The 22,384-nt window shown below is 38.6% G+C and overlaps 1 protein-coding gene across 2 annotated transcripts in view; it reads right to left on the reverse strand.

Annotated features, from left to right (window-relative positions):
• ABCC4 (ATP binding cassette subfamily C member 4) overlaps positions 1-22,384 on the reverse strand; it is a 153,114-nt gene that overhangs the window by 26,689 nt on the left and 104,041 nt on the right. The window contains exons 21-29 of one of the 2 annotated variants that reach the window (XM_050912778.1): positions 19,207-19,357; positions 18,448-18,567; positions 14,429-14,539; positions 12,837-12,937; positions 10,460-10,651; positions 7,368-7,424; positions 5,981-6,136; positions 1,847-1,936; positions 1,219-1,391 (exon numbers count right to left, since the gene is read on the reverse strand). In XM_050912778.1, coding sequence (XP_050768735.1) covers positions 1,219-1,391; positions 1,847-1,936; positions 5,981-6,136; positions 7,368-7,424; positions 10,460-10,651; positions 12,837-12,937; positions 14,429-14,539; positions 18,448-18,567; positions 19,207-19,357 — 1,151 coding nt within the window. The remainder of the gene's footprint in view (positions 1-1,218; positions 1,392-1,846; positions 1,937-5,980; positions 6,137-7,367; positions 7,425-10,459; positions 10,652-12,836; positions 12,938-14,428; positions 14,540-18,447; positions 18,568-19,206; positions 19,358-22,384) is intronic. The other variant, XM_050912787.1, reaches the window with a different exon arrangement.

The raw sequence follows: 22,384 nt of genomic DNA on the forward strand, positions 1-22,384 counted from the left end.
CAGCTATGATTAATCACAGTTAATCTATCAGAGCTCAGCCAAAAATAAACTAATAGTTGTGTGTCCCTCCCCCCCCCCCCCCCCCCCCAAAAAAAAAAAAAGGAAAAAAAGAGAACCTCTGGGAAGGGAATGCACTTCTCTAAAGGTTTTAGAAATACACTGTCAGCTGAACTGCAAAGCTACCCTAGTGGCACCACTTCTCCCCCAAGAAGATGTTATAAAAATGAGTCACGCCCAGATGACATACAAAATCCTTAATGCATCTGTTTCAGAGACTTGCTGTGTTATTGTCCTCTTTGGACTTTGAGTTCTCCCTCAAGCCATAGTTTGTTGGAACTATATATTCAGCTCAGACTAATTGATGCAGTACGTTTGCAGTATTGTTTCCAAAATATTTCCACCAGCATTTCAAATGTTTCAAAAATTAACAGTGGGGGTACTTAGCTATTGGAACAATTTAACAAGGGTTGTCATTGAATTTTTTTTCTACTGAGGTTGGATGTTCTTCTAGAAGTACACACTAGTTCAAACAGGAATGAATTCAGGAAAGTTCTGCTGGCCTGAGTTATACAAGACAAAATAATGAATGATAAATGAGTCCCTCCTGTAGCTTTAAGAATCTCCAAATCTGTTTTGCAATTCCTGTGGTGTTTAGGACAGCCTACCTTCCCCCCCCCCCCCCCCATTTTATCTGTTACACCGGCATCTGAGTCATCTGAAGGGATAGCCTCTCATAACCAGAAGAATCCGGTTTTGCTTATAGTCATTTTTCACCTTTCTAGTTTTGGGTTTTTTTGGGGGGGAGATTAATTAATTAATTAATTTTTATTTATTTATTTCCAAGAGACATTTCTTCCAGAAATCAACAGAACTCAACTTGCTTCATGGCTATTCTGATGTTACCGATGTGCATTTCCAAGGAGGTTCTTGTCTTCTTGTCTATGGCTGCAGGGCAAATAAACTTTGAATATTAATTTCCCTACTCAACGGATTGCACTGAAATTAGGGATATTTTGAGCGCTTAGTTTGTATCATCTGCTCTGTAGCCAAAGCTTAACCACTCCATTTTGAATAGACAATTATGACGCTATCATTAAAAACATAAAATAGCAATACAAACTACAAGAAATACAAAGCATTTAAGTTCATCTCTACAGTACAGATGATCATATTAGAAGAAAAAACAGCTCATCTTAACATGACAGATTTTGTTTTTACCTTGGGTCCACATTTGCTGTTGCTTCATCGATGATAAGGATCCGATTTTTTTTTAGAACCGCTCTGGCAAGACACACCAGCTGTCTCTGACCAACACTAAAATTAGACCCAGATTCTGCCAGCTGCATCTCCATTTTATTAGGTAGATCTTCCACAACCTCCTTCAGTTGCACCTGTTGACATGTCAACATATTGTAGGATGAGTAACTCTCTTTTAAATCAGCTATTGTGTGTCTGATGACACAACAATAAGTATGCAAGGTTTACCTTTTATATTCTGACACAAAATGAGTAAGTGCCAAGTTGGATTACACAGTGTGTCAGTTATTAGAATGCTAAAAACATTAAAGCACATTGTTAAGAATCTATTAATGTTCATTAAAACTGATATGAATCAAAACGTAACCAAAGCATCATCCCAAAGGATAATTTTTTCATAGAAGACTTATAAGAATATACATGCACACACACACATATACAAACGTGCACACAACGATCTACCTTTTTCCATCAACAGCTATGCCCTTATCAAACCTGGTGAAAACATCTAAAACCTAATGCACGCAAGCACCGTAGTGTTACTTGGCTTGTAAATATCAGATATACATTATTAGATTTAATAAGTCACCTCTTCCAAGGCATTCCACAGCTCTTCATCGGTGTGCTCATTGAAAGGATCTAAGTTTTTCCTCATAGTTCCAGTGAATAAAACAGGCTCCTAAAACCCAGTAAAATTAGCATTCCATTATAAACACAGGTTTTATATTGCAATAGGTAATTTAATAATAAACAGAACTAACCTATATCAACAATAGCACAGAAATATCCAACAACAAGCTATCTTTTATGAAATGCAAAGGAGTATTTCACAATAGCATGCTTAAGGGGTGGTGGGGGGGGTGGGGGGAGGCAAGTGTTCAACCAGTCTGTATTAAGATAATTTACCAAACGGGACAGGTCTGTTTGCAAATTGCTGTACACAGTTATGTCAGTACTCAAACGGGCATTTACATGCCACTGTTTTGATGCCACAAGCTATATATATACTTACATGAAATCACTGCTATCCTCCTGGTATTGTTAATGAAAACCACCAACTACCACTGTCAATGAGCTCACACTCCTAAATTACGTTTGGGCAGTTTTGAAAATTTGTTTTTGAAGTACATAAACCAGAGAGGAATCAAAGAGCTCACAATGCCTTTCTGGTTTTCCTTCTCTATTTGGTTGTGGGTTTGGTTTTTTTTTTCATTTCATACCATAAAAGGCCTTCAATTTTACCACCAGAGCGTAAGAGGAACAGCTTTCACCATTTCAACACAATGTTTAAATCTATATACATAAAAGTTAATCTATACTGCTACAGCATCAAAGCAAACTTACTTAGAACTGGAGCATTGCTGGGCAAAGCTCTAACTCAAAATACACCAGGGAGTCAAATCAGTACCTTCTCCCATTCAGGTAGCAATGTGGGTTTACCTGTGGTCGAAGCAAGTTTTGTTCTACTTCAGTTCCCAGTCAGACCAATAACAGATCACTAATCAAACTGGCACAAATCAGTTCACACTGGAAAATGTAGTGTTTGAGAAGTGGTAAGATGACTTTTGGTCCAGAACTCTTTAAGCAACAGATCAGTACTCCCTAATGTGAGTTGCCAGACCTGAGAGTCGTGCACTGACACGACTTCAGGGCTAAACTCCTCTTAATACCACACAAAGACAACAACAAGAAGAAGAAAGCTGTAACAGTGCTAATCATAAATGGAGACCATTCATCATGTTGTCAGTCTTCTTTAAATTGGAGAAATCTTACGCAAAATGTTTTCTTTTTTTCTCCCCTAGGAAATAAAGTCTAACTTAGATAGGATAACTTCAGCTTACTTCGAGATTAACCTCTGTCGTGACTTAGGCCCCATCTAACCCTAGTGAAGCCCAGCTCCAAAGCGCTGCAGCAAATCAGAACAGAATTTAGACCTTAACCCTTTTATCGTGTCTTCATTTCTAAACCACTCTGAGTGGTATATAAGGATTAACAAAGACAGAACACACCACAAGCAATGTAAAAGAACATATGCATTTCTTGACATAACATGCCAATTATTTGAAAGTATCTGTTGCATTAACAACGTCATTAAAAACCTGTTGAATGAACAAAAGGATTTAAAAAAAAAAAACATTAACAGGTTAAAGAACATTTTTCTTCAAAAACACCTAGAAAGTAATTTGTTTAACAACACATATTTTAATACACCATTTGGTGTGTTTTGAAGGTATTGTTACATTTATTTTCCTTTTCAATCCATTTTCTAGGTTGGCAAAATAAGAGGCTGAATTTATGAAGTGTTCATAACTATTATAAAAGTCCTAACAACAGACATGTACTGCAACAGAAGATAAGGATATTTTTTAATTATCATTTGTGACGCAGATTATTATTTAAAATAGTCTAGTTTATGAGAGGAAAGTAATAAGACAAACCTGTAAATAATTGTTGTAAAAATGCTTGCAGACAGGGAGGCAGACAACATTTGCATAGAAAAGATTTACAAACACAACCTTCACACAGGTCCATCCAAGCAAGCAATTAGAAGCCTAAGCACATTTTTATTTCTCCAGGTAAGTGTTTAAACTTACATATAAGAAAACTTCAGTCTTGCCTCACCACTCTCTAGGAATGGTTCTGTTTAGCATGTTTTATGTTATAATTTTAATAAGCATCTCTCTCTCTGGTTTCTTAGCTTCCCACATAATTATGAAGATATTTACTGCAAAATAACTACCTGATGTTACATTACTATTTCTATTATTGACACTACTATTAATGCAGCGCAAGACAATGCCTATCACTCAGTTTACTATAGTATGAACCTTATTCCAAACCCTCCTCCTCTTCTTACTACTACCACTTCATAGTTTTGCGTATTTTTAGTGGAAACAAGTCTTCCCTTATGTGGAAAATAAATGCTACCTGCTAGCTTTTGGAAACTTAAAACCCTTTGGGACCATGATGAAAACCCTATCATATAAACTTGATAAAAGTCACAGAATTCAACTGGATTAGAACAGTTTTACAACTATGTCAATAGACCAACGTATGAAAAAACCCCATGTATAATTAAATGCAGTGAACTTTGAGCATCTGCATCGCTCAACATGTAGAAACTATATTTGACCAGCAGTTTTCCTGTCTCAGTACTCTATTTTATTCAAATGGGTTGAATTCTTCCAAACGTCGAAATCACCTACAATAGCTACGGGCAAGGCTTTCAAAAAGCTGTAGACCTTGAATGAACTGACGATCACCTGCTTTCAGGAGAAAAGAATGCTGCACACAAGCAAAAAAAATAGAACTTAAATACGTAAAGTCCTCTTTACATACAAAAGATGACTAGTTCCAGTGAGTACCTCCACTGTGCAATAACAAAGCCTTCAGCATGCAGAAACAAAAGACATCCTGCATTAGGCAACAATCCAATATCCAATTGCTGGGGGAGTACCTCTTTTTTTTTTTTTTTTTTGATAATAGCATATCTGCTTCTTTTCTCTGACTTCTATTCTTGGGAAAGGGGGAAAAAAAAAGTAGGTAATCAAGAGAGGCTTAGAACCACTGTTCATTACCATTTTTATCAGATTCTCAATTTAAAGAAAGTAATACACTCTGAATGCCATCCTGCCAACAGGCTAGCAAACATTCAGGTACAAAGACGGTGTAAGGACTCTAAATACAGCTTCTGTAATAAAATACAGAGATCGGAGAATTAATGCTAAACATGGCAAACAAATTCCTCTGGTTTCCAGCCTACTGTTCTATCTACCTGCTAGAACATCCCAGACAAATTATTTGCCAAAAACATGACTTTGCATTTGCAACATATGAGCTTTCCCCTCTTCCTCCCTCTCCAGTGGAGAGCAAACGATCATGGAAGAGATCAGAGCTCTCATGAAACATGGTAACCTGCACAGGCTCTGCCTTCAGGAAGTTTTGAGGTTATACATAACCCTTCTCTGATTCAATGTCTCATTTGAAAGCAAGACCATAGAGGAGAAGACCTGTGACCTGCTGGACTTCTTGGAACATCCTTTCTTCTGCTCCAGCACCAGAGATGAGGCTATTCCCAACACTGTCTTAGTTTTTTCCCTGTATTGCAGCCTTTCCCGCATTCAGCTTCTAAAACTCACCAAGTTTCTGTTTATGGGTCATAATGACCCACTCTTTTGTCCGTTCCCCTGGTCTCCTCCTGTCCAACCTTCTCCAAATATGGGAAAGGCTGGTAGCTCACTGCCAGTAGGCACATTTGCTCTTTCTAGATCTAGCCTCAGTCAGTTTGTACATGGGTGACTAGAGAGGTGAAAGTGGTTTACTCAAAGTCCCTTACTAAGGAAGCTTCAGACAATGCATCAGGCAGGAATTGCTGCCAAAGGATCAAGCGACTTCAGAGGACTGCTGAAGATTCGTATATTCCCGTCAGATTTTCTCTGCTCTTCCCCAGACTATAGGAGGACAGCATACTGCCAACACCTACTCACAAGTATTCCAGAGGAACAGACAGGGGACAAAACTAGGAAGAAAACGCTCCAGTCCCCAAAGCTGATTCTGTTTATCTTAAAATAACCAAGACCTTACTCAAGTCAGAATAACGCCTTGCTAAAGTTTCTATGTCTAATGCATACAGGGGCGCAGTGGGAACATATCCCGGCAAACCATTTTAAATACTATGGCATTATATTGAAAAAGTTTATAGCAGAGCAAGTCACTTTCTTACCTGAGGTATAATTGAAATTTTCTTCCGCAAGTCATGGAGTCCGAGCTCTGACGTCAAGCACTTATCAATCCAAATCTTTCCTTCGGGTTCCGCCAAGCGAAAGAGGGCTGCTATCAGAGAGCTTTTCCCAGCTCCAGTTCTTCCCACTATTCCAACCTACAGAGCAAGTCAAGCTTGTACAATTAAACCATGAGCTTCTCAGGATAAATTAATATGTCAAGCAACAGTTTTACAACATCACAGGATTTACAGTAGAACAAGCACCAAATAAAACTTCTTTATAATTAACATTTTTTCGAGAGGAAAAAACCTCCCCCCAAATCAGTTTGGATTCAGGTGACATTTGGATACCCAACAATTTCTTGGATCGTATTCAAAGGTGAAAGATTTTTCCTTAATGTGTGGTGTTTTATTGTGTAGACAAGATAAAGTGGTTCAGCGTAGAGAGTAATGTGATTCAAGGCTGCTAATTTTTATACCAGACCTGGTTTGCTGGGTGATGTTAGGCAAATCATTTCTGGCATGCATCTACTTCTCAACCCAAAAAAGGACTCCCATAAAGCACTTTGGGAACAATGTATGAGCAGTATTCCCAATTTAAATAACTGAGACTGATTTTGGTTAGCATGGTTAAGGTGAAGTACTTTAAAGTAGTCAAACTCTGAAGCCAAAACTAGCAGGATTATAAATTGTATTCATGCTTCAGACACCTTCAACAGAGAGGACACAAGTATTGAAACTACAAGGCCATATGAGCAAGCTGCAATTCCTTTTCAAACAGAAGAAACAGTGAATAATAAAATCACAGTGATTCAGGCTTCTATATGCTCCCAAAGAAAAATCAGAAGCTGTACGCAATGTGAAAAAATAATGCTTTCAGAAAAGAGGTAGAGACAACGCAAAATATGGGATTGCTAATTTTAATGACAAGGGGTTGAGACCTACAAATATTTCAAATGAAACCAACACTTGGGAGAAAGTAGGCCCATTAATAAATGAGAGAAGACATATAATTAGTGGTGATTAAATACTACTTGAACAGTAAACATTTTTTTTTTAAATGTTGTCTTCAGGTAAAGGATTCTTAGAGAAAACAATGTAGAGCAATCAATTGTATCGGAGAAGGTGATGGGCGTAAACCCCTACACAGATCTGATCTGGCAGGATTTTTTATTTCCTGCACTCAGTTCTAATCGCTACATTTCCAGAAAGAAATCAACACACTGGAAAGAGTTCAGAGTAGTGCAACATAAAATTAATATGGGTTGGAGATACTGATTTGATGAGGAAGGATTTACGAGGATTAAACATGTACAATATAGCCTGGTAAAGTGATTGGGGTGCAGAAGGGAGGAAGAAACATGAAAACCTTCATGAGTATACGTACAGACACCAGAGGGCAATTACCCACTGCCTGAGACTCAGATGTATGCAGTAATGACTGCTGGAATTAAATTAAGCACAGGAAACATTACATCGAACAGCAAGGACAAACTTTCTAACAGTCAGAGACACTAAGCTCAGACAAAGCAGCAGTGCCCACAGTTGATCAAAAATACACAAAACACTAAAAAAGTATACTGCAAGGAGCAACTTACGCTGCATAATCTAAAAGGTATTTTCTACTTCTGTTTTCTGACTCAACAGTTTCATCCAACAATTCATTATTGTACCATTGTATATAAACTAATTAACATTTACAGAGTGCTTATTATTAAAGATACAGCCTAATTTAAGCAAATCTGTTACAATAAATGATAAAATGTCTAGTATTCTAAATTATATCAGTGAAACAAAGGAAAAATAGTTCTGAACAGTTACACTACAGCTCAGAAAGAAAATGCTGAATGGTGAACACAGACACCCAGAGTTGTCAAAACAAAAGTTCAATTGTTTCTCTGTAAATGTCAGTGATATAAAGTATTGTATTAAGGATATAAAGAAAAAACATAGAAAAATACATTGATACTTAAAATAAAAATGCAGCTGCTCTGCATATTGTCAAAATTCCACTTTCAGTTTGGCATCAAATGAAAGGACTATGCTCTTCAGTATTTAGAGGAATCTATTTGTATTTTTGGTCCAATTGACTACAGGCTGCTGAAAATTGACATGAATTTGAAACAGCTCTCTGTATACACATTTATTTATTTTTTTAATACATTGTATTCTTCAGAGGCCCATGTTCATAGCCAGTGCAAATACAGCGACGGTCTGCAAATGGAAGTCCCAGCCACCTAACAGGAATCACATGGCCAGGATTTTGTTGCCCGATGTAAGCCATGTGCATACGCAGGAGTACACCTGCTACGTTGGGCTCATCGTTAGTCAAGCGTCACTCATACTTCAAAGTAGAGCTGCACAAAAAATGAGAGTGAGATTTACAGCATGTCAGCTACTCCACTGAAACTGCCTGTGTCTTTGTTATCCCTCAGGCAACCTCCCTCTCGTGCTATGCTGTGACAGTATTTACGCGAACAGCTGCCATGCCGTAAATCTAGACCCTCACCCTCCTAACTTTTTCATGTAGCCATACCCACAGATTTAGGATCTGTCAGGACAAGGTGCATTTAACAATATATTAGTCAATAAGCATTCATAAGCACCCTAAAACAAAGACAATGGTGTTTAAAACCCAAGGCTGCACATGCTAACCTTCTCCTGCTGCAGCTACAGTAGCTGAAGAGGGTAATCACAGCCAGCTGCCGGCAGAGCTCCTTACGTGAGTGCTCAGACTATGCTACCTTAGCAAAGGTGGTTAAAACAGAGGGTTCTTCCTAGCCTGCTTTGACTGGTGGGAAATACTGAACGCTGAGACAAGCAGATCAAAAGAGACCCTAACCCACGAGTGATCTGCTAGTAATCACCTCCTCCATTCTTACTGTACCTACAGCTTCCCAAATTGGGTGCTGGGGTGGCTACAAGAAAAACTATAAGCATGGCAGAAGTTTAAACTCATTCATCCTGCCAGTGGCACTGCAGCCACCAGAAGTCTGCACAAGCCAGGGGTCTGAACAGGCATAAGAGCTCTCACTGACAGCTGCATGGGCAGAATCCCTAGTGGATCTGGGAACCTGGTTCTGAAGAGACGCTTCTCCATAATTAAAACCAATATAAGGAGCACAGATGCTTGGGAGATTTATTTTACACAGTGGCAGTCTACTGCAGTATTGTGCAAAACATCATAGAAAACAAACACGAAGTTCTTAGCAATAGTTTCAAGCTGGGCAAATTCACTTCAGGATGACAAAACCACAGCATAACCACTCAGCAAAAATAAATACCCCCAGTCATCCCTCCCCCTCTTGCCCCCACCAAGGATTGTCATACATCGCTAATATCTCTTGTTTTCTTTTTTTTTAAATTTTATTTCTGTCTCTCACTAAGAAATGTAAATTTTCTTGTCTGCTATTACATTGGAGTGATATATAACAGCTAGAGAGATGGCCCATAGGCAAGAAAAGTAGAGAATAGATAAACATCCCTTTTGCTCTCCTTCTTAAACACCATTTTTAACTCACCCATACCTAATTCCATGAGATCATCTCCATGCAGCAAAGTTGGGCTGAATTCTTGTAACATGCATGTTATTAAAAAGGTTCACTTGAGGAACGAAACAGGTTTGGAACTGAATGAAAAAGCATGTTACAAATGAGGCAAGGGTAATGATTGTAGAGGGTTGAACCAGCCTCCTAGGGAAGAAATCCTAATCAAAAAAGTACATGTGCATTTGAAATGTAGCAAAGCATGAATTAACACTGCAGGGCTCTAATTTAATTTTGTCTGTGGGGGAGATCTTCCCTGCAGCACTCTTTCAACTGGGATAGTGTCAAAATTGGGGAGGAAGAGTCAAATTTGCAGAGGAGGAAGAGTTTTATTTCTATGTTTCTTTTGGCTACCAATCTAATTAACGGCAACAGTTAATTGGATTGGTAGCCGAAAGGAACTGAAAGAAAACCCCCAATTCTGAAGTTATGCAACTGATTTGTATTTCTTTCTTCTCTCTTCCATTCGGGGCTCTGTGCAAGAGCGTGTACATTCCTTATTTTCAATTGTCTCTGCTCACCTTGTCTGTTGACATCCTTTGTTTCATTTATGTTCCCTCTATTGAATCCCCAATTTCCTAAGGCAGCTCCATTTGCTTTGGATTTGAACAACATTTTGGGCTTAGTCGGTATTTTGAATGTCTGCCACTTTCTGATGAAACCCAAATTTTATCAGAAAATTATCAAATATGTTTAACCCTTTGTTTTGACAGACAGAAATGTCATGTTCCCAGACACATTTATGCTACACTTACAGGAAATAAATAGCCTCCAACTTTTGTTATTAAAATGACCAAGGCTTATTTTTTAAAAGAACACTTACTAATTTCCCAACATCCATATATTTTATAATGTGTTTTTATCACACAGCTTCTTGTCAACTTATCATCTTTGCTTAATTTCTGTGAATGGCCAAAGACAGCCATATACATACCTTTTCTTTTGGTTTAATTAAAACAGAAAAATGTCTTAACACCAAAGGTCCATCCAGACTGTAAGTGAAGTTTACATTTTCAAATGCTATCATTCCTTGGCTTGGCCATTCAGGTGGTGGATGCTTGTTGGTCTCCCAAGGAGCTTCTTTTTCAAGTTCAGTGTACTCCATTACTCTTTCTACTGATATCATCTTAAGGGGAAGAAAGAAGACATATATACATAAATTTCAGCTTATTGCATATATTGCAAATATTGCATGCATATATATATGTGTGTGTGTATTTTTACTATAAAGATTCAATGCAAATTATTCCAGAGCTTTTCTTTTAAGCACAGATAAGAGTATTTGGTACCATCCTATGCTTACTTTATACAACTGAAAAAGTGGAAAGAATGCATCTCATGTCCTACTACAGACCCAAATCTATCATGATACATAAATTCATACATAAATATTCATTTCTAATCAGTGGGATTAATTACAAATCTAAGTACGTGCATAAATACTAAGAAATTTAAGCTATGAGAGTTGTCTGTCAGTCTTGGCTAAGATGACACCATTTCCTTGTGTGTTGGGAAGACAAAGCTAGAAATGAAACCACCATATGAGCTACACGCAGACACACGACAGCTACTAGCATCAAGTTACTGGCTTCATCATCCCTTTTTTTGTCCTCATCATTACCGCTGTGCTCACCTCCAGCAAATCTTTTAAATATGTTTGTCGCAAGCAACTCCACAATCCGATAGCTGTCACCATATTATTAGTGACTTATATGCAATAAAACTCGTTTTCCTATGTATTTTATGCCAGATATGAAAGAAACTGCAATATTTGCTGATGCCTCTAATCTTATGGAAAGGAAGAGAAACAGAAGTTGAGCTATCTAGACACGTTTTTCCCCTTGGGCAAATAATAAGAGTTCTGTTTAGGCTCTGGTGTGCATCCTCACCCATACATCTTCTCAATACAATTAATCGTATTTAATGGTATCCACTCATAGATGGATTCTGAAAAAACCAATCATAAAGATACCCAGTAGGCTTATCTTGCCTGGAGTGGCTTTAAGGGCAGAGGTCACCAGGCAGCAAGTTCTCTGAGCTCATTGCCACCTACCCTTTCCACATTGCAAAATAAGCTCCAAGGAAAAGCATATAAGGAAGGAATGACAGAGTAGAACAGAGAGGAAATGTTCTTGCCTCCCCCAAATGTAGTCAGCCTTTAATAACAAGGCATTTTTGGTGGATGTCCACCTGTCAAAGAAGTTGATGCTAATCATAGCTCCATAAAATGATCAGCATTCCACATCAAAGCCAGCTTAGTGGATGGCAAGCCTTTCTCCTGCAAAGTACTTGTGAATCACAGCCTCCAAGAGAGTAACTCACTACATGAGAGTGTCCCACAGACTGACACTTCCAAAACTTCCGAACTGGTATGAAAAAACCTGAAAGCTTTCTTCCTATTTCTCACCGAAGTCTGTCACCACTAGTTTATTCATGTCTGAAAAATGCTCTGAAGAAGCAATGTGCTAGACAAAAAAATACAAATCTAACATTATTATTAATTTTATCTGTTATTGAACATGGCTTTGTAACTTCTACAAAAGGACTACATGTATTTCCTAGACTATGGTCAGCAAATCATAAGTACAAGTAACCTTCAGTTGTCAACACAACACAAAAATCCCCAAGTTTATGCTCAGTATGTTTTTTTTAATAGTCTTTTTTCTTAATATATTAACTTAAGAAAGGAAATAGGCAAACTAGAATATGCTAGTAAGTATTGTAAATTGGTGGAAGGCGTTTTACTTTATATATTTTGGAAAACACACAATCCTCTCAGCTGAATATAACAAATACCTTCAAATATTCGTTAACTTACAACAAATTAAGAAGATATAAGCCTTTACAATGAATTAACAGGACCCTAAAAATGCCATGAGGGATATAAATAAAATTTTAAAATGCAGTAATAAATAATAATAATTTAAAAATCCCAAATCTAAAAAAAAAAATAATTAAAACATCTTATGGAGAGGGATTAATTTCTTGTAATTTTAGCAAGTTGCAATGCAATTGTCTACACTGTAAGTAGACAGTCTCCTTTCTGCTGTAAAGGGAGATTATAAAGCCTCCCGTACTATGAATGGAGAGGGACAGTCACTGGGCACAATTCATCTCAACAGACATTCAAAATCAGTCAGACAAATTATACCCTAGAAGAGGCTATTTTTCTTTATGGACTGTAAGTGGTGCCTCAGTCGCTTGCTAAGGTATTAATGTCCTACGTTAATTAAGAAGAATCCCATCCTTAAGGCCGCATGTCACAACCACAAAAAGGGACCAAGAGGTGAAAAGGAAGAAATAAACGTTACCAGGTTTTCAACTTCAGCACTTTGTCTAACACCCCACTGGAATGTTCCCATGAGGGTGATTGCATAGGATAGCGCCAAACCAACCTGCCCTGCATTCAAAGCTGCAGAACAAAGGAAAAAGAGAATCAAATAAGTACACTGGTAATTACACAAAATCCTAGTTAACTTCACTTTCATGAGGTTGCTTACATGATGGAAGCATCACAGCCAGAATTTTGTTTGGTTACACCGTACTTGCCATCTGTGCAATGAGTAGCTCCAGGCAGAACAGCTACTTGCTGATTTTTTTTTTTTGGTACATTTTGGAAATTGTCTGTATATTTGAAAAGATAATCCCAATTCTCCTTGGCCTGGCATTTTACTTAAAAACTGAGGTTCAGTCTCAAGACCATACTTATGCAGCTTGTTAGGGTCATCCCTATCTGGCTGAGCATTGTAACTTTTCACTTTTTTCTAAGGGAATTAGATCAGCCCCTAAACCTAAGCAAAAAATGATCGTAAAATGATTTCAAAATAAGTTACGAACATTTACATCAACTTTGTACTCTTGTAAGTGATCAGATAAAATAACAGGAAAGAATATTTCTTCCCCTGTTTAGATAAGCATTTATTGTGTTCAGTGGGTCTACTCTCACAAAATAAATGAATTCTGTCTGCCCCAATATTAAGCATGATTGTCCTCTGACTTACTTGAACTTTATCCTAGCATAGCTCTATTGACTTCAAGAGAGCTACTCCTTATCCAGAGGCAAGAAAAGATGCAGGACCACTGTTTTGACTTGTTTTTTTTGCATTCTAATAACATCAAACCTAGCTCAAAATCTTCAGTGTTGAGCAGCACAGAGTGTTCAAATTTTAACACACACATGCATACACAGAACTTATCCAAAGGAAAAAGAAAAGAAACAAAACCAGCAAATTAGCACTAATTTTCATGTCCAAGATAATTACTTCTTCCTTCATATTTTAGATGACTATCTCATTCTAGTACATCTAACCCAATTACATCCTGGATGATGCATACACTAATGACAGTTCATGAGTGACAGTGAACGTAAAATGTATTATTACAAGGCGATTTTCTTTCCGGAACTGGCCTATCCTGCTGATCCAAGATATTAGAAGAGTATCCCTAGGAATTTTAGCTTGCCTTTTGGCCTACTGTGCCATGTGTAGAAAGGAAAAAAGTTGTTAAGCAGCAGCTCTGTGGGTGTTTCAGTATGAAAAGCAAAGCCCTGTAGGCCCAAAAAAGAAAGGCAAAGGTGAGGAAAAAGAAAAAGATTTATTTGTTGTTATTGCTCTGAAAGCCAGAATCTCAAAAGTGAAGACTCAGATCTGCAAGTTTGTTTGCACATTTGGGGATGATGGTAGATGCATGCCTAAGCCCAGAAGATGTCTGAACTGCCTCCAGTATTTGCAGGAAAGCAGACAGAGCCCCAATGCCCTAGACTGAGGAAGAGATCATGATCTAGAAAGAAACATTTAACTTAATTACAGTCCTTAAACAATTAGAAACAGCAAACTATGAAAAAGAATTAACATTACTATACATGGTAATTACTCGGTGAACTTTTTCTAACATCTGTACTTACTCTTGGCGAGAAGCAGGGAACCAAAAGCAACTACTATAACAAAAATGGCACAGATGGCATCCAGACGCACAGCAAACCACCTCGAGGTTGTCAAAAATAGAAACCAGGCCTCTAAAATGTGTTTTACAAAGACATAAGAACAGTGGATTATTAGAAAACTAAGCTGTATAATTATTATTAAATGAATTCATGTTAATATTATAAGTTGTTAAAAAAAAAACCAAAACATTACCACCTTCAAGTGTATGTCTGTATGGACTAATGATGATCAGAATATTGTCCAGTTTTCCTGAAATGGTCTAACCTAGTTTTCACACTAATAGCAACCACAATAGCAACCACAGCTAGTATAACATACAGTAATGGGAAGAAAAAGAAAAACAGTCAAGGCCTGAAGCATGGTCCATTTATTTAAAATGGAAGCCTTTTTTTAACTCTAGTGGACTCGGGAGTCTTATACAAAAAGCAGAAGTACAACTACATTTGCTGTAGCTGGACTATAGTCTACAGGCTTTTAGCTAGAACATATCACAACACAACTGTCAGAGCCAAGTCTTTAGAAGGCAGCTGCAGCTGGTTAAGCTCCCATAAGAGCTACTCAATACAGCCAGTGGAGCTACAGAGCTATTCAACTGACTAAATGCATATATCTACTTTTGGGGAAGCTGACAGGTGGATATCTCCAATGGGCACTCACATCCAGGTGTCCACAATTTGGTGCTAAATTCCATCCCAGATAGATCTGCTATAATACAAGATACAGGAGACAGCAAGAAAAGACATCGCGATACAGAAGGCAAAGTGTTTGAATTCAGGGCCAAAACCAGAAGTCAAGTAGCCGTAACAAAGTATGGCATTATTTATTGCCTAGGCTGCAGTCAGATGAATTGTTCCAGCTGCTACCAAGTCGCAGCAGGTTACCATTCCAACCCTTTCTGCATCGGTTGTCATTACTCCATGCTAAAGATCAGTGCTGTCTCAACTGTTTCAATGTTCCTTAGCCCAGAGCTGGGAAAGATTCAAACTAAAAAAAAATCCTCCCTTTTATAAAAAAAGGGAGGAGGTAAATGGTTTTAAGCCAGATCATTTTGGATAGCCAGATTACCGAGTGATCAAATGAACAATTCAGCCAACAGAACTCCATGTAACTTCTGGAGGGCAGCAGAGGGAAAGAGCAAGGATGCCAAGAGGCAGCCAGGTAAGGTCCAGAGCTGGTAACCTCTTAGTCCCATTTACATCAACTCTAACCGCATATGCCTGACCACACATTTAGCAGCTGGTTTCATTAAACAAGACATTTGATACGGTCTAATGGACAGTCATACACCTAGGCACACGGAACGACATATGCAGAAGAGAGCGCTGCATCAAGTCACAAACCTCGTTCCAGAAATTGAATTCACCATGATAATTTAGGTACTTCTCTGAAACCCAGGAGCCGAGTGCCCCTGGAAACAGCCTTCCAGGCAGCTTCCTGGTGACATGAAAGGTCATTTTTGGTGCAATAGTATACTTGTAAGACCAGGAAATGGGACACTTGGGTTGTAGATTTTTCAGCTCCAAGGTTTTGCTCCATTGATCCCGTTGTCCAGGAAGGTGCACTAAACTGCCAGCTTGAGATGGGTCATTCTGCAACCTCCCTATGTAACCGGCATCACTGTGCACGCAGGAAGGAATATGGCAATCATGAGGACTAACAAAGACTCATCATGGTGTAACTTGTGATGACTTCTGAGCTTGTTTATAGAGATGCTGCACTGACAGGAAGAAAACTTAGGTTTGGTCAAACCTCAGCATGCCTTTTAGATGTTTTTTATCTAAAGATCATTTAATATCAAACTCATAGGCATCCCTGAAAGGGGGTTCGAAGTGAGTGTCCTGTTTCCCAGGCTCAGCCCTAAATAGAGAGGAGGATACCACTCCAGCCAAAAGCGCTAAACGAAACCACTGCTGGTTGGGAGAGCCTTCCATGATGCAGGAAAGAATTTAAAACTCTTTGGGAGACTTAAGAACCCAGGACTCTGACTTTGTGAGCTAGTATAAAAGGTATCCTCTTCTATCAGCTATTGCTTGCACACACTTAGTATCAAAGAATCATTCAGGGTGGAAGCAACCTCAGGAGGTCTCCAGTTCAGCTTCCTGCTCAAAGCAGGTTCAGCTCTGAGGTCAGACCATGTTGCTTCATGCTTTATGCAGTTCGAGTCTCGAAAAGCGACATGGATGGAGACTGCACAACGTCTCTGGGCAACCTGTTCCTCTGCTTGACTGCCCTCATGGTGAAGAAGTTTTTCCTTGTATCCAGGTTAAACCTCTTTCGTTACAACTTACACCCATTTTCTTGCTCCTCCCACCATGTACCACTGTGAAGAGCCTGACTATCTTTTTGGTAACATCCCTGCAGGTACTGGAAGGCAGCTATTAAATCCTCTGTAATCCTTCTCTTCTGCAAGTTGAACAAGCCCAGTTTCCTCAGCCTCTCCTCACACGGATATCTCTCCTGTCAGTCCCCTGACCATCTTAGTGGCCCCTGCACTGAACTCACTCCAGGTTGTTAGAGCGTTTCCTGTATCTGGGGGTCCAAAAGTGGATGCAGTATTCCAGATGTGGGCTAACAAGTGCTGAGGGGGATAATCACTTCCCTCCTTCCACTGGCTGTGCTCCTGTTAATACAGCCCAGATGTTGTTGGCCGCCTTTGCTGCCCAGGCACACTGCTGGCTCATATTCTCTCCAAGGACCAAAAACCACACACACATTAAGCAAGCCAGTATACCCCAAATACTCTGGTGGGAAAGACACCAAGATGAAGCGTATAGATACACGAAAGACTGTGACTATAAGTACTGAAGCTTGATCTCAAAAGCAGGCTACTGAACTGCCCAGGAGGGGTGTTACTGACAGTTTTGTCAAAGAGATGAATAGAATTGACTGGAAAATAGTGTGTTTATGTTCCTTAGATCTGACCTTAAAATACAAGAAAATATTTCTTTTAAAGGTCATGGTCCTCTTTGTATAGTCAATCTTTTATATGCAGTTTATCGACTAAAGATGTCTTTTAATACAAAGCTTAAAAAACAACTTTGTGTTCCCTTGCTATCAGCTACTGTAAAATTGACTTGGTCAGATAATTAGCAACTTGAAAATATTAAGACATGGGGAATGCAAAGCTAGAGGTGCCTCCCTGGAAGATATGTTTCCCCCGTCACAAGTTACTGGGCTCAACACGGAGGTCAGTGTGCACAATTCTACAGCCTGCGATAAACTGTACTTCAGAAAAGATCAACTGGTCTGGTCTGAAATCTTAGAAGTCTATAAATTACAAAAAAGCCATAGAATATACTTGGATGTCTTATGACAGAGGAAATACAAGATCTTACCTAACAAACACAAAATTGCAAATTTGCATTCTGCTGCATCTTTAAAAACATTGTAATAGAGAACATTTAATTGACAGAAGGTAAAGAATCACAGTGCAAACCTGAATTATATTACTTATGTTTGCAGAATACTAATACTTTACAACTTCTGGTCATGTTAATACCATCACATTAGATGTGAGCCCTGAAAGCTACTCAAAGTAAAAAAGAAGTGAGATTTATGAAACTTTTCCAAGATGATTTATATTAATTATCTCTGCCCACTCCTAGCACACTACTTAATATTAAATGCTTCATAATATAGCTTGTTCCCCTCTCCTCCTCTCTTTTTAAAGATGGAATCCAGGAAAACGTCAAAAATAATTCTTTAAATATTCTTATCAGGCATACTTAAAAATGTTTATCTTAGACATTGTTAAAACATATGCGTGCGTATCTCAAATTATATTACAGCCCAAAATAAACTCTCAAAAATCTAGACAGATAATAACGTTTTCGTTGTAATAGAGAAATTTTACCCTAAAGAGACAAATGCACAGCTCCTACTGATTTTAATGTACATTATATACATGTCGCTGAGAGCATAAGGTATTTCCCTCCTACAGACCAAAGTATTTGATTCTTCACGTCAATTCATCACAAACCTGAGTGGAGGTCTTGGTGTGCATCAAATAATTTTTGAAATCTCTCCTCTGCTTTCAAAGCCCGAATAGTCCAAAGTCCCTGGAGGGATGACGACAAGTGGGAGAACACTGGACTTCGAGCTACAAAGGGAAACGAGAGTAACTTAGCAATAGCTGAAGGACAACATTTAATTCTTCTTGTACCACACTAACCTTTAATCCTACTGCTTTCTATTTAACCATACAAGTTACTGTACTGCATCCTTTTAGAATAAATATGCAATATCTTTAACTAAAGTCCTCTTACTCAATTAGAATCAGTCAGACAGCCAGGCAGATTAATTTATACAAAAAGGTCTTATGTTTCTAACAATAGCTGTCACTGAAGAAATCCTTTGAGCTTTATTAATGACATGAGGCACCCATGTTTGCTATTCATAATGTTTAATATTTCATATCATAGTCAAGCTAAAGTCAGGCACAAGAGTCAGATTAGGTCAGAAACACCATGAGTATGTGCATGCAAGTTCCCAAAGACCAGCAACTTAGCATGTTCTTAACCAGCTTTACTTAGAGATAGTTAAACTGACATACCTAAGGCTTATCATTACGCAAAATAGGAGTTAAGCATGTAATTCACTAGTTGAGAACCAAGGCAATAAGGAAGTTATTTGCATAGCAAAAGAAAAAAATCTTTGATGGATTGTCTATAAAATACTAGCATTTCACATAATAATAAGCAGGGTTCAAACTAACATTAAGTCCCGCCAAGCTACATACTTGTGGATTCTAGACGTTTTATATCTCTTGAAGTGTCTAAGAAATATCGTCGAAGAAAAATGAAAAGAATAAATAGTGGAATTAAGGGGATGAGTATCCAAGGAATAACTGCCACAGCCACAGCCACCACACCAAAAATCTGTAGGAGAGTCTGCAACACAATAGAAACAAAATAAAAAACTCTTTGCCAGAAGAATTTAATTTAGAACAAGTATAAAACTATTTAACACTATTGAAACACTTAAATATTTAAACATAACTACTAAATTTAAGAGTGGATGCATTGTATAACATAAGAGCGACATCTATTTTTAAGCAACTTGAAGAATTTACAGTAATACCTAATTTGACTAATCGTGCAGTTTATGGTTTTCTTCTGCATTATTTGTTCTTCAAGAAATGCCTTTACAAAACTGGTTCACTGAACATTAGTGTCTGTCTTTGTGGACTATTCTGTGACTGCTGTAACAAAGTAATAGACGATTAATGAAATAACACGACTAATCTTTAATGGACCCAAGCTATATGGTGAATCTTGGATATGTTTTTTCAATTCAGGTAAAAAGAAACTGTTGAAAGACTGACTTTCAGTTGAAAGACTGACAGTTGGAAGAGCTACTTTCAACACAGGCTTGTAACTTTTTCCTAAAAACAACTTCGTCCCATTTAGAAAGAAAACCCAGTATCAAGAGAAAGTGAGCTTTCTCTTCCCAAAGGATTGCATTGGGAAACATTACAAATAAGAAGAAAATGTTGAACACTGCAAGAAGTGTCATAAGAGGCTAGTTTTACCAGGTTTACTTCAGAGTACAAGATGAATAGCTGGGCTAAACTTGAATTTACTGTTAGAAAACGAGATATAATGTGGAATGATGATCTGTTGCTTAGGACAGTGGATCCTGGCCCAACTTTCTGAATTAAATCTCTCATTTCCTGCAGACCACTTCACATCCTTCACATCAAACTTTCAGTTTGAATACACTATGAAAAGCATTATCTGCACACAAATTTCTTTCAGAACACCAGCTGTGTATGTATGTATGTACGGCAGGAGTCCTGGCATACTGAAATCAGGGTGCGCCCATTTGCTCCTTAATAAAGGGGGGACACCCCCACCCCCCAAAGAAACCCACCCTGTACAAAAAACAGACAACTGAAATTCTAGCTCAACACTAAATTCCTGTATTATTTTCATTAACAAATTCCTTAGAAATGACAATATTTTCTAAAAGGTCCCCATTTTATGGACCGTAGAGGAGCCACCTTCTTCATCATTACATACGATGCACAAGTAGATTCCAGCTGAATTTTGTGGCTGCCTGATTTTTGGATGCCAAAAACGCATTAGTGACCATTGGGTCCCAAGCATGTGTGTCTTACAGCAAAAAGGCTTCTGTCCCTTTATCTGTGCATTGAGTTGGAAAAGTTAAGCAACATGTCAGCTAAGGTCAGATACCAGAGAGCCACCTGGATTTTCAAACACTTTCAATGGAAGTGCCCTTGAAACACTGCATTTCCTGTTGCATTTCTGGTAGCCCACACACACACGCTCTAAAGCCAAAACTGAACACAACCTTTTCCCCTACATCTGTTTTTTTCTTGAGGCTTCTCTGACTTTACCCTAATTTCACCTGACCAAACAGCAAGCCCACACCTTACGCATTATGACTGCATGAGTCAGCACAATTTAGTCTTTGGCTCTAGGCAAGATCTTAGCTCATGATAGAAGATTTATCAGTGTAACAGCCTTGCATCTCATAGATCCCGAAAGCACATTATAGGGTCTCATAAATCTATTAAGGAAAATAGCTATAGGGTAGGTATGTGGTAGGAGCTCTGAAGAGAGCTGCATTACCACTACACTGCTCATCTGTGGGTTAAGGTGTTGATGGCATCATGTTGTTTGACCTTCTAGATACATACAGTAGATTGCAAACTTTTTACTTAGATTTCATCACGAGGAGGTAAGGTGGCAGTGAGAGTGCATGGTATTTCACTTGGATCAATTATGCACACAGTTATGTCAGCACAAAGCAAAACAAAGCACCCTGACTCCCCACCAGCGCTGCCATCAGCCCTTCTCTACCTTCTACTTCTCCGGCGTTCTTTAAAAGCCTGTAAGCGTATTTCGTTTTTATCGTGGGATGAGGAGAAAGGAAATAAAGATTCCCGATCTCCTCCAAATTTTCTCCTGTCTAGATCACTATTTTCCACAGTACTGCTTGTTGTCTCTGCCAAGCCTGTCAGCCATCCACACACTAGTTAATTTCTAAAGGCTCCCTCACGTCCATCCTCATTGGCAAATGGAGATCAAAGTCTGTTCCTTCCTTCTGACAACTCACTCCCAAATCTGCTTTATACGCCTGCTGCCTTCCCCTTCTCCCTCCATCACCTCCCAGACAGTCACAAAAAAGCAGTTTCTGAAGTACTTCTGTCTCCTCATACCATCAGCTGCAAACCTGAAGTGAAGCGTTGAGGAAAGCTGCTTCAAGGAAAAGAGCTCCAAGAAAATAAATGCTTCTTAATAAAAAATAAAAAAGCCAAACTAAGTTTTAGTGATGATAATCTACAATACGTTGCAAAGTGCCGGTGGGGGTGGGAGTGGGAGTAGAACTATTAGGATCCAGCTCATGTAAACAAACCCTTGCTACGGCAAAAATACAGGGAAGGAAAAGATGGTTAGGATGACTAAAGTAAAAATCTGACACCGCCTTTGGAAGGAATTTTAGATGAGCCTGCACCACCTTATCATTATAAAAATTTATGATAGGGTGGATCAGTCATGTGTGTTGTTTTTTTGGAAAACCAAACTTGCATATAAATTAACTGTTAATGAAGTAGTCTGAAAGCCAGACACAACCATTTGCAGACTGTAATCATGCAGTTACTGCGTGAGGTAAGGCAAAGGTTCTAGCTCCCGAGTTTCACAAGAGACAACTAACCTCTTCAGCTGGCGACTGCCCCAACTTCTAGTAGATTCACTGCGTGCAAGCTGGAGGACCCGAGATAATCAGCAGGCTGACAATAACGATAACACAAGTAGTCTGACGGCTCTCCCCTCTGGAGACAAGCAGTGAGCTAGGCATTCAGTTTGCGCAGCAAGAAACACTCAGGACTAGGTATCTAGACCTTGTCTAGCAGAATCAGCTTACAATTGAAAATTGCATCAAAAGGCTAA

This window comes from Gymnogyps californianus, chromosome 1, assembly GCF_018139145.2.
Source record: "Gymnogyps californianus isolate 813 chromosome 1, ASM1813914v2, whole genome shotgun sequence".
Lineage (NCBI taxonomy): Eukaryota > Metazoa > Chordata > Aves > Accipitriformes > Cathartidae > Gymnogyps > Gymnogyps californianus.